The sequence below is a fragment of the Diceros bicornis genome, chromosome 3 (genome assembly GCF_020826845.1).
Source record: "Diceros bicornis minor isolate mBicDic1 chromosome 3, mDicBic1.mat.cur, whole genome shotgun sequence".
Lineage (NCBI taxonomy): Eukaryota > Metazoa > Chordata > Mammalia > Perissodactyla > Rhinocerotidae > Diceros > Diceros bicornis.
Genome location: NC_080742.1, coordinates 33,263,823 through 33,277,065, shown reverse-complemented (window position 1 = coordinate 33,277,065; position 13,243 = coordinate 33,263,823). Strand labels below are relative to the sequence as shown.

At 39.7% G+C, this 13,243-nt stretch overlaps 1 protein-coding gene across 2 annotated transcripts in view; it reads left to right on the top strand.

The window, feature by feature from the left end:
- SLC25A13 (solute carrier family 25 member 13) overlaps nucleotides 1–13,243 on the top strand; it is a 192,063-nt gene that overhangs the window by 96,030 nt on the left and 82,790 nt on the right. For both annotated transcript variants that reach the window (XM_058525909.1, XM_058525900.1), the window contains exon 5: nucleotides 3,692–3,831. In XM_058525909.1, the coding sequence (XP_058381892.1) occupies nucleotides 3,692–3,831 (140 nt within the window). The remainder of the gene's footprint in view (nucleotides 1–3,691; nucleotides 3,832–13,243) is intronic.

Here is a 13,243-nt window from a genome sequence, read left to right as displayed (position 1 = left end):
GAACATTTGTGGAGAAAGCAAAGTCCCACAAATAAACTCAAAGGTTCCTTGAGCTTATTTGGTGAAGTCTTGCTTTAAATAATAGCACCATTATTTGGTGATATTATGGGAACCATAGGACTTCTAAACATAGTTTATTTGGCACAGACTGAAATAACTGTGATTATACTTTACGAGATAAGCATTCTAATTTGTTTTTAGTTTCAGGAGGAGTGACTGAACTAAGAAAAATATGACTTTAAGTATCCAAAATATATATCTAGTGCTTCGTTTGTACTCCAGTGCTAATTCGGTTTTGCTTCTTTGCCTATAAGACCTCAGCCAGGGAGTAAGATTTTAAGACCTTATGTTTTAGACTAGGAGAGACCTTCTTCTAATTCTTTCTAAGTTAACTATAAATCTGCCAAGTGATGCTTATTTGAAAGCTGTCAGCTGGTGAGTTATGACTTCTAGTTATATATGTAGCTATATACATAATTCACTGAACCAAATAAGTAACCTAAAAGCCTAGAACATTTTGGGTTTCCTCTTTCCTCTCCAGGACTACGGTTAGATTTGGAAAGGTCAGAGAATGGTAAAGGTTTAGTGACAGGATGTCCCTAAGGTTAACTTCTGGTGTCTTTCATGGTAAAGCTCATGGAATTTCTTATGGGAGCCAGAGTATAGAGCAGAATTTGAAAATTGCTTTGGTTTTTAGTTTCTGACTTTCCAGCTATAAGATAGGAGGAGTGCTCTCATTTCTCGTTGCTTCACAAGGCGTGGAAAAATCTTAACCAATCAAATGTTGAGTGAGAAAGCTATTTGTGCCTCCTAAAGGGAGAAAAGAATATTAACCTGAGGTGATGTTACAATGTCTTCCGAAGTGAGGGGAGAAATTCCAGGAACCCATTGTGACTATTGGGCTTATCCATGTTGTTTCTATTCATGAACCTACAGAAAAATGTAGAGACCAAGCATTTCAGAAAATGAATGCTCCAGAATGACTTATTAGAAGTATTGGTAGTTTTCCTCTTTACCAATAATCCTCCTTCTCTCTTACACATATCATTTAGTTTGTCCAATTAGAATGGCTTGGCAATCTTATGGTAATTGAGTACATAAACGTCTGCTAGGTAAGTTAGGAGAGGGAAAAATAAATTTTGTAGAAATTGTACCAAAAAAACTCCAAGTCTTTTTTTCTGCAGAGTCCTATGACCAACTGTTCTTCCCATAGCAACTTTTTCTTCACCATAAATGTAGCATCACGTCCTTGGGGTTTAAAAATAATAATTTTTGCTGCTGACAAGTGATGCCAATGTCTGTAACTTTCAGGAGCAGGATCTGTCATGTCTTGGTGACCCCAGGTAGCTTTGGTCCAAAGCCCTCTAATTGGACCCTTAGTTCATTTCAAAAGAAATGAACCCTTCTTCATGTTGTTGCTCTCCACTGAAAAACTCCCTCATAGACCCATCTAAATAAATCCTAGACAGCCTTTAGGACCCAGGTCAAGTTTTATCTTCTCCAAGAATCCTTTTTCTTCCGCTTCTGTAAGTGCCTTCCTCCTTAAACTTCTGTTTCCTTGCCATGAGGAACTCCTGAAGTTTAGCCACTAGTACAGTATACTGTTTGGCTCTATTGTTTAATTATTTCTGATGGATTAGACTTGGATACAGCACCATGTCTTCTACCACCCTTCCCCTTCCCATAGGGCTTAGTACAGTGCTCATAAGCTGGGCTACTTACAAGTTGATAGCTAGCTAGCTAAGAACTGGCATTCTTGCAATAGCCAGTTTGTTAGAACAGCTAAGAACTGATAATGGGGCCACATTCTCGGAGTCATGTAGTTTGTAAACTGTCCAGGTCCAGGGAGCACCAGTCAAATAGGCCATGAAGTGAATGTCATGCAGTGGATTGTACAACATGGTAGCCCTGCGTGTCGTCTTAGCCTACAAGCGGCCCGTGTTTATACATTACTGCATTACGTTGGCTGGTCTGGAGGATCTTTCCTACTTCCTTCCTTTCAGATTTTTGCCTGTTTCAGTCGAAAGTTAAAAAATAATAAGGAGTGAATCGAACCCTTTTGTAACTCTTTAGGACAATATTTTTCAAAATGAGATCCTCGACCTTTGTGTCAGAAAAACCTGAAATGCTGGTTAACATGCAGATTCTTCAGCCCCTTAATAGACTTGAATCAGCCTAGGAGTGGGGCTGGAGGCTTTAATAAGCAAGACTGATGATTCTTATGCGCTTCACTAAAATCTTAGGAAATGATTGTTGAAATAGCTTCTCAGTAAGGTGGAAACTACAGTGCCTCAAAGGGTGAATACCACTGTCCTTAACCTGTTGCCTGTTGTCAACCCTTTCTAATTTATGTAAATTCAGCCACTACTTAGTAAGTAGTTAGTTGCTCTCTGCCCACCAGCATGCCTGCCATATTGGGAGAAGCACATGTCTAAAATATGGTCTTGGCTCTCAAGGTGCTGATAATCTATGTGGAAAGAAAAGATATACAATAAATATGTGTACTTACACATATCTGCAAACATATACATACTGTAGAGAGATGTTTTTAAAAAACATTATTATTAAGAGTGCAAGTCTATAGGATTAACAGTTTGTAGAGCTGAGATATGTCTTTGGGATCACATATGGCTCTATACTTCAGAGTGACTAGATTTCAGTACTTCAGGTGGGCATTTGCATGAGAGACAAGCTCTATGGAATAGTGGAAAAGGCTCTAGACGTAGTGTTCAAAGGACACATTTTGGAATTCAAGTCAGAGCTCTAGTAAGCAGTGAATGTTAGTTACTTTAATTATAGGAAAAATAAGATTGTTGGTTGGGGTGAGGGACATCTTAAATTCATTCACTAATTTTTGAGTAACTTAAATTTGTATATATATTTACAGTTTTAGGCCATATAAATATTAAAATGGAAATTAGTGCCTTAGCTTGATATGCCAATATTTGGTTAATATCTTCTGTTATTCTATGGGACATTGAGGGAGAGGTCAAGAAAAGAAGAGTGTCGTTTTTGGCAGCTCTCCTATGATTATTATATTAAAAATTTCTTTTGCCAGGATGCTTGGCAGAAAGGAATCTTTATTTCACCAGAATGCTTGGTGGAAAAATTGCCAGAAAGCCATTTTTATTTATATATTATTTGTCTAAAATTTTATTATAGTATAAAAAATTGTGTTTTTTTTCTTTTGGTCACATCTTTGTCATTTGAACATCATTTCTCATTGGATAATTTATTGGTCTAGATTAGAAGGTTGTGAGAGCCTTCCTTGAACTCTATTGGGCCTGCTTTACACAGAGATGTAGAAATTTAGAACTGGTAAGGAGGTAGAGATTATCTAAGTTAATATCTATTTTACCACTGAAGACTTACACATAGAGCCATTAGAACAATTCCTGGCACATGGTAAGTGCCGAAGAAATGTTAGCTACTATTGGTAGTAGAATTTGGACCCAAGTCAATTGACTTTTTTTTTCACTTTATTTTATTTGGTGAGATTATTACCTTTGATTTCTTGACTGATTCCATGAGGATTCTGACTTATTTCTGCCATGGGTTTATAATTTGTTTGTGTTTTTAGGGTTGTGTTACTTTTTATAAGAAGAAAGTAGCAATATCCATTTAATAACACATTTTCTAAGGAAGAACCTGATATTCTTTGCTTTAATCAACCTTTCTTTTCTCTTTTCAGAGGACGTTAAGCAAGTTTTTGGCCAGACCACAATTCATCAACATATTCCGTTTAACTGGGATTCAGAGTTTGTGCAGCTGCATTTTGGAAAAGAAAGAAAAAGACACCTGACATATGCGGAATTCACTCAGTTTTTACTGGTGGGTCTAGCTCTTAGAAAGTTAAAAAGAGTAAATAAGTAAAACTGGGATCCTGATTTACTTCCGACTTTCCAACCCTGGCCAAACCATCCTATTTGCAAGTATTTATTAGTATGTACAAACCATAGGATTAAATGGGCTCTTACAGACTGTGTAGAACCTCTTCATGTTTAAAAGGACTACACATTGAGGCCCCAGGAAATCAACTGATTTGCTGAAAAGTCACATAAATCAGGAGGGGCAAATTTGGAACTTGAACTCTTGGCTTATGATTGGTTCCACTACTATTTACCGATATTTTGTTTTCCTTGAGAAATGGCCAGATGTCATCACCAGCATTTAACCATGGAATCATTTCACCAGAGGCTTTTTATAGACCAGGCACTGGGGTCTGGAACTTGACTGCATACTGGAGTCACCTGGGGAGCCTTAAAAACCATTGTTGCTTGGGTCCCTCACCTCTAGAGATTAGATTTGATAGGGTGGAGGGGGCAGGGACAGCCTAGGCATTGGGATATTTAAAGCTTCCCAGGTGCTTCTAATGTGCAGCCAAGTTTGAGAATCACTGTTCAAAGAGCACTTGCTGTCCATGTCGAGGGTTAAACTCTGTGGGAGTTGTCTACATTTCTGGGGTGCACCTTCCCTGGCCAGTCTCTCCTGCCTTTCTCTCTTCACCTCCCTCCCCCAATAATGGTCATATCATTGGGCCACTGATGATGCCAATGGAAGAGTAGTAACAAAATATGATTCTAGTTTAGTATTCCTCCTGAAGCATAATTTTAAAAATGTTTTAATTCCAATATTAACATTTAGTCACTAAAGGTCAATATCTATATGATATGTAGGCCTGTATGATAAACCACTCTTTCTTTGGGATTTTTATGCATTTGTTTTGTTTTAACATACTTATATATTTTATAAAATATATTTATATATATTAATTAAATATATAATATAATTTAATATAAAATAATATATTATATTATATATAAATAATATATAAATAAATTACATATAAATATTAAATTATGTAAAATATATATAAACTATATATTTTATAAACATATTTTATAAAATATAATATTTGAAAATTAAATTCGGGTAAGGCCATTGGTTTGATGTGTTTCAATTCTGGGTCTTGAGGAAAAATTTGGCGGGGAAATCAGCTTCTGTTCTTTGTCACTAGAAGTGTCCTCAGGGGGTGTCCTGGCACCCCTGCTTCTTTTGTGTGCCCAAGACTTCTGAGGAGCGGTTGGAAACCCAGCTGAGGGATGGAGGTGGAGGGTACAAGGACACACACACGTACGCTGTGCTGTGTGCTCATTCAGTCAGCGTTTTGTGATATCTATTCTCAGGCACCAGTGTATGTAATAAGTTGACTTTAATAGGTGCTTCTCTTTTTGGCTTTTACTGGTATCGTTATGATATATCAAATTTGTCATGCTATTTAGTTTGCTTTTATTTTCCTGGTTTTTGGAAACTTAAAAGAAGATATTTTAAACCTGCCTTTGTATTTCTTTTAAACATATTAACGTCTCTGAATCCATTTTCAGTTCTGTGTAAACACAATCCTACTTAACTCAGGTGGAGAATGGAATGTGAGTTGGATTTTTGATGTTGTTTACACAAGACATTGGCGCGCAGTAGGAGGTGGTATTCATTTTGATGAGGAATAATTGCAATAATGCCATTGAGACAAATGCCTCAAATTGACTTTATGGAATACAGCCTAATTAACTTTTAGTCTTAATGGGATGTTAGCACTAGTGAGGATGATCGCTTTTTCCTTTAAGTAAGTATCAATTATGCTGAATTGAGTCGGCTGTAAACCACTCAGCGGCTTCTAGGCCTTCTTCAAGATATGGAGAAGCCCGAGTCAAAGATCAGATGACTCAGGGATTACTGAGTATACTTCCAGCTGCAGCGTGTAGGGCGTTCACTTACATTTGACTCCATTCTGTAATGGTGAATGGAAAACATTCCACAGTGTCCTGCATGGGATGATTTTGAGTTTGTAGCCAGAATGCAAGTGCTAAACTTTTGCTAGATTAAAATGATTATGATGGATAATTATCTTGGTTAGGGCCTTGCTTTTGTGTCCCACTGTCACAGATTTAAAGGAATTAGTGGATGTATCATGATAGATTTTATATGAATGCCAATGAAATGCCAGTTTTGATGTCCACCATTGGGCCGCCCCCCACCCCGTTCAAATGTTTGGTTTGCTTCCTTAGAACTCTTTTCTGAGTGCAGGTAGAGCTTCAAACCTCTACTTCAAATGCTTTGTTTGCTTCCTTTGGGGTCTTTTCTGGATGCAGGGAACTTCTTAAAGATATAAGAGAACTTAATCTCTTATATTTCTGGCTCTTTCTTTGTCAAGCATGCGCCTGCCTTTCTGCTCTAGGGCAGGGCTCAGAAACAGGCACCAGCTACCTGGCTGGCGCCAAGGTTGTGAAAGCAGATGTTTGGCTGCTTGAGACATGAAAGAACTGCCACGGTGCATGCTGTTACCTGTCACCTGATGAGGAAGAGGAGCCGCAGGGATAGCTGAGAAGTGCTTGTGCTTTCAAGGAGCCTCAGCGATATGTGGAGACAACACTGCTCAATCCCACTGAAGGTCCTAGAAGGTAGTTCAGCTTGGTTCCAGCCAACTCAAGCCTCAGGCTTGTATGTGTTACCTATGATTATATATGTACACGTGTTTGTGATTGGTGGGCAGTGCCATTCTCTGCAAGGGCACATTTCTTTTTTCTTCATTTAATAATTGTTTTACTATGTCTAAGCAAGTGTGAATTTGTTATAAGTCACCATGTGGCTGTGAGGACTACGTGTTCACGTGTTCCTCTGTGTACTTTCTGGACAAGCTGCCCACCCAGCGAGGAGGTGCTGGTCATGGGCAGTGCTTGAATGCTGAGCTGCTGTGTCATTTTCTATGCTTTGGTTCTAAATTCATAAAGTGGTGAATCAATTTAATATTCTTTGAGCTAAACTTGCCTTGTTTGAACTTTGCATCTAAATGAGAGTATTGAAGCAAGTAGCTGGGACACAAAGGCCCCTTCCTAGACTCTTGTTCCTTGTTGATAGGGAAGGATTTCAGAAGGAAGTGGGGCCACAGTCCTGTTACCCCAGCATTAATACTGTTGTATCTACTACTGCTATTTGTTTATGCCCAGTTCTATCATCTCCACTGAACTGCGTGAGTGATGGTGTGTATGGGTGAATGTGAACAGTTTTATATGTGGGTATGTATGTGTATTTTAAAATATTCTATAAACGTTTCCACATACCTCTACCCTCAGCTTCTAGAGCAAAGCTCTAATTTTATGGTTGCTAGTTGAAAAATGGATTTTAATATACTGAACTTTTTAGAAAACACTTTGGAGAAATTATCCTCTTCTGTACCTGAAGGAACTCCTGTTCATAAGTGGTATTGACATAAAACTCTCTACTCTGTTGGGAAGTATTTTTTGGGCTATGATTATTACTGACAAGGGGCAAACCACCCAGTTCAGCAGATATTTACTGAGCCTGCAGGATTCTTCAAGAGGCCTTATGCAAAGGGCCAAGAGGTGCGGAGATGACAACTTTTGAGACACTTATAATGTACTAGGGGTTGTTTTTGTGTTTATCCATGTGACAGCTCAAAAGGAGCAACTGCAAGCAGGTATAAAACATATACCCTACAGGTTGCTAGTTTGTAGCACAAACCCTTATGGCAGCTGTAAAGCCGAAACTAACATTCAGAGTGTGGTTAGAGCAGCCATCCAAAGTACCAAATTAAAGGGCCAGATACCAGCATGAGATCATCCAGTTAACTGCCCCATTTCACAGATGAGATGGAAGCTTTTTACTTTAGAGGCCCTTAGAGCTATCTTTTGTGGTTTTGATTTGCATTTCCCTAATGACTAATGATTTTGAGCATCTTTTCATGTGCTTATTGGCCACTTTATGTCTTCTTTGAAGAAATATCTATTCCGATCCATTACTCGTTTCTTATTGGGTGAGCGTTGTAGATAACTGTGGGCACAGAGTGAAAGAAAGGCCTCTTAAACTTTTCTGCCAAATTATTCTACAAAGTTGATACTAAGACTCATGAGTCACTCTCAAAAAAAGAAGTAATAATAGTAACAAAGTGCTTTTATTTTTTAACAGCTTTTTTTTCTTTTTTTTTTTGCTGAGAAAGATTCGCCCTGAGCTAACATCTTGTCAGTCTTCTTCTATTTTGTATGTGGGTTGCCACCACAGCTTGGCCACCAACGAGTGGTGTAGGTCCGTGCCCGAGAACCGATCCCTGGCCACCGAGGCGGAGTGTGCCGATCTTAACCACTAGGCCATGGGACTGGCTCTACGAAGTGCTTTTAAATACTCTGTTTCCAATAATAGCATCCCCCGATACCCTGAGAGGTAATTATCATTATCCCCTATTATATGCAAAAGAGTAAACAGACTCTAGGGTAAAATTTTGCATTTACAGGTAGTTTTCTGGTTAAAATGCTCATGGTTTTCATTAGGCACCCAAAGGAGTACCCCAAAAAAGTACAGAGCAACTGTTCCAGATCTTAGCTTCTTCCATAAGATCACAGACATGTGAGGGATTCAAAAATATGATGCTATTACCACTAGACCACACTGTCTCCGGGGCCGAGGCTATAAAGAGTTTCTCTTCCTGGAAGGGGCTGTGCTTCTGAGTGGAGGTGTAGAGTCATGCATTGCTGGACATTTAGCATTCCTGACTGCTACCCATTAATTGCCAGATATGATAATAAAAAAGCCCTTAGTGGTGTAGTACTGTTGTTTCCGATTAATTTTTAATAATGTTTTATAATCATAGGTATATATTTCACATATGATTATTATAGTTTTAAAATAATCTACACACAGGAGTTTCCAGTGGCTCCAATCTCAGGATAGAAAAGTCTAGGATTGCTAGCAAATGCAATACACTTGTTAACTAGAAAACTGTTGCTATTAACTACCTCTCATATAGCATTTTCCAGCTTAGAGAGGGCTTTTACTTGTATTTGTTCGTTAAGCAGTTGCTATCATTTCTGTATGAAAGATAAGCGACCAGAAGCTTGGAGAAGTTTTCTGGATTTGTTCAAGATCAGACAGGTAGAACTGAAGTTGATTTTTAATTTTCCTAAATCTCCAGCAGTTTTTCAAATTTTAGTGTAAAAATTTTCTGAGGATAAAGATGTGGTGTATATATATTTATAGTCGAATACACTATTCAGCCATAAAAAAGACAAAATCATCCCATTTGCAACAACATGGATGGACCTTGAGGGTATTAGGTTAAGCGAAATAAACCAAACAGAGAAAGACAAACACTGCATGATTTCACTCATATGTGGAAGATAAACTAACACATGGACAAAGAGAACAGATTAGTGGTTACCAGAGGGGAAGGGGGTTGGGGGGTGGGCATAAGGGGTAAAGGGGCATGTATCTATGGTGACTGACAAATAATAATGTACACCTGAAATTTCACAATGTTATAAACTATTATGACCTCAATAAAATAATTTAAAAAATCAGAAAGAAAAAAAATTTTCTGAGGTGATTATTTTAAAATGCAGAGTCCTGGGCCTCCCTCTCCCAGAGAGTCTGGATAGGGCCTTTCCAACAAGCATCCTGAATTGTGATGTTCTAGATGGTCCGGGGACCACACATTGTGAATCACTGGTCTGGACTACATACCTTGACTGTTCAAAAGCACAGAATCCGGTCTTCAGGTCTTCATCCTAAGGCTGATGGGAGCCCAGAGAGGCAAACATGATCAGATTGGTTTCAGAAGGATCACGCTGGGTATCATGTAGAAAATCAAATGGAGAGGGACATGACCGTGGAGAGGGAGACCAGTTGGTGGCTTTCTAATCCAAGAGAGAAACAGCTGTGGCCTGAGTTGGATGGTAACGGTGGTGAGCCAAAGTAAATGGGTTCAAGAGAAGATAAAGGGTTAGGCCTGACCAGGCTTGGTGATTTAATAGGATGGGGACAGTTAAGGATACGCAGAACTCACGGCTGACTCCTCTGTGTTAGGCTTGGGCAAGTGGGCGGATGGTGGTGGTTTACTGAGATGAGGAGCACAGGAGGAGGAATTAATGAGGGGCTGCAGAGCAGTGCTTTGCTTGTAATCACCTTTCACATGTGTGTTGCTGGATTGTTTCCATCTCCTCTCCCCAGTTCCTTGGGGTTAGGGTGATACTCTAAGAGCCTGACCTATGGGCATTTCTGAGGAATTCTGTTCCCCATTTTATGGATCCAGGAAATTTCCTCTGTTTCCAGAAGCCTTCTTTCTATTGCTCTAGGAAGAGGAATGATCAAGAAATCAGCAGTGCTCAAAATTGGTGGAGAGGCTAGATTTTGAAATTAGGGTTCCCTTAGTTAGCCAAGAAACAGGATAGCTGACTTGGGAGGGAATGGGGCTAACAATCCTCTCTAATGTCTTCTCATCAAATAGAGTTTAAGAATGAAGTTTTACCGTAAGAAGTGATGTTTTACCATTACTATATTCAGGTCCCCCTTTTTTCAGAAGAAATGATGACACACAGAGAGGTGAATCATAGGCAGTAGAGCTGGGAATAGAACCTGGGAATCAGAGCTGTGTCTGCTGTCCCAGACTGGCCATTCGTATTGGTCAGGACCCTTGTCGTCGATCACCTGAGCCCCATGGCAACCTAGTTGGATGCCAAAGCATATTCATGCTAATAATGTAACTGAACAATTTTGGTTCTTTTTGTTAAGTCAACGTGAACATTATTTTGGCTTATGAGTCAGCATGGAGTACAGAGCGGCCCAAGTCTTTGTAAAATGGACGCTTTGGTTATTCCGGTTTTAAGCCCTAGAGAATAAAGCTCTGGAAGTCTGCTGTTCCCAGCTGCTGGTGGTTGCCACCTGTCCCTCTAGAGGCTGGAGAGTCCCTGCTCCTAGTCAGCTGTGGCCTGGGCTTTATAGTCACCATCACTTATGGTTTGCTGTTATATCTGCCATGGCATCCTGGTATAAGGCAAAACTTGCAACACAAAAACCTACATATGTTAAAAAAGAACTTGTTGGGGGCCGGCCCGGTAGCGCAGTGGTTAAGTGCGTCTGCTCTACTTTGGTGGCCCAACAGTTCGCAGGTTCCGATCCCGGGCACGCACTGACTCACCGCTTGTCAAGCCATGCTGTGGCAGTGTCCCATATAAAGTAGAGGAAGATGAGCATGGATGTTAGCCCAGGGCTGATCTTCCTCACAAAAAAAAAAAGAAAGAAAGAAAGAGAAATTGTTCCTCACCACCACCAAACAAAAGAAAACATAACCTTCCACCATGGCAACATCAAATTCTCAAGCTTCGGAATCGATAGAACATTTAATATGTTAGCAAAAAACAATCACCTGTCGTAGAACTTGCTTAAGCCACAACTGTTTAAACAGGTTAGTGGACAACTAACCAGGTCCTTCCTTAGGATTGAGTAACCCAAGCCATCTGTGCCTCCCCCTTATCCCCCAGCTTGCCATCTGTATTAGTTAAAATATGTAGACGATGGATCTTTAGTAGCTAGAGACCATGATTATATTTGCATTTTTAACATGTGAGTGCTTTTTGTGTTGATTTTAAGTTGGACCAGATGGTGTCTGCAGTATAGCTTTGGTAGTGTTTCATAAATACAGCACCACTTGATGTTCCAACATGAAATAAGGAATAAAAGTGGTGAACGTTGTTTGCCCTCGGCTCTTCCGAGAGATGAGATTGTGTTTGGTGTCCAAATAGAAGCCATTGCTAGTTTGGCAGCGGGTGACCAGAAGTGTGGTAATACCCTGGTCACTTGGAGAATTAGAGGCAGGACACATTTTCTGCACTTTGCACTTTCTACTCTGCAGGCAAAGGAAATCAGAATTCATTGTGCTGTTGTGTGCATGGTGTTAGTCAGCTTGCTGTTGGGTTGAGCAGCCTGTGGTGCAGGCTTTTACAGTCACATCCTGGTCAAGATGAATACTCCGTACGGCATCTCCCCAGCTGTTACCCACTGTGAAGTGGAACATTAAATCAGAAGAGCAAGGAAATTGAGACGGAAGAGCTCTGTCCTTGGTTTCTGCCTCGGTGTTGCTGTGTGTGCAGTGCCACATGCAGCCCTGCTGCTAGAGACTCTGAATTAAAGGCCCCATTGGGGGTGAAATTTCATCCTGAACTCTGAAAGTCTGACTGCATGGGCTGAATGTGGGGAGCACAGAAAAATGTTACGAATGGGAACTACTTATTTCTCTACCTGTTGCATTGCTAAATTCCATTTTTACTCTATTTAAAAGTACGTGGCTCTTCCTTTTAATTAGAAATTTTTTCTCCAAATTAGCATAGGATTATGAAAATGATGTACTTACATTAAATAGTATACAGGTTCTGATACTTGAGGTAATATGGAATTTATTTGAAATAGGGCTAAATGTGAAACTATATTTTTTAAGCAAACCTTTTTTATACATGTTTTGTTCCTTGTTGTTGTTGTTGTTTTGGGGGAGGAAGATTGGCCCTGAGCTAACATCTCTGCCCATCTTCCTCTATTTTATATGTGGGACACCACCACAGCATGGCTTGATGAGTGGTGTCTAGGTCCGCACCCAGGATCCGAACTTGCAAACCCTGGGCCACCAAAATGGAGCACACGAACTTAACCACTACGCCACCAGGCCAGCCCCTGTTCCTTGTTTTTATAAACAGTTACCTGCATCTTCCCCGGAATTCTTTTGCCACCACCCCTAAAAAGGAATTCTTTTGAGTCATATCCTCATTGATAACTCCCTGCTTTTATTAAAGTTTTAGATTTTTTTTTTTTTTAATTTCACAACTGTGCAAAACACAAAAATACAAACTAGCCAGAGACCTTTTTTGGTGTTCTTGGCTTGATAATATATATCATCTGGATCTGCTGCTTGTTTTGAGGGTGTATTGATCTAGTTTTTTTTTTTTGTTCCTGATAAATTATTCTGAGGCTGAAGCACAAACTTGCATGTCTGAATAGAAGTGGAGAAAATTTTTGCATTCAAAATATACCCACTTGAAAATTGGAGATTATTAAGGAAATGACAGGCCTGGAACTATTAGAAGCATGAATGTTAGACCTAGAGTGGTGTAACCCCCTATATATGTTTATTTCTGTACAGCTAGCAATTTTGAAGAGTTTGATTTTTTTTTCCCTACAGCAATCTGAATGGATCTGTTGAAGTAGCTGGAAACTGCTGCAGTAAAAGCCTATTCCATTAATCATCACGCACCAGAATAGAGGGAACAGAAAACAGTTCACTGGCAAATATTAAAGAGAAATTGGGCCTCCTTTCCTGTGCTGGAGCAGAAGTGCCTTGGAGAGAGCCCTGTAGCTCCCCGCTCTGTGACCTGGCCTCTGGTGAAGGAGGGCCCTTTCTCTAGTCCTT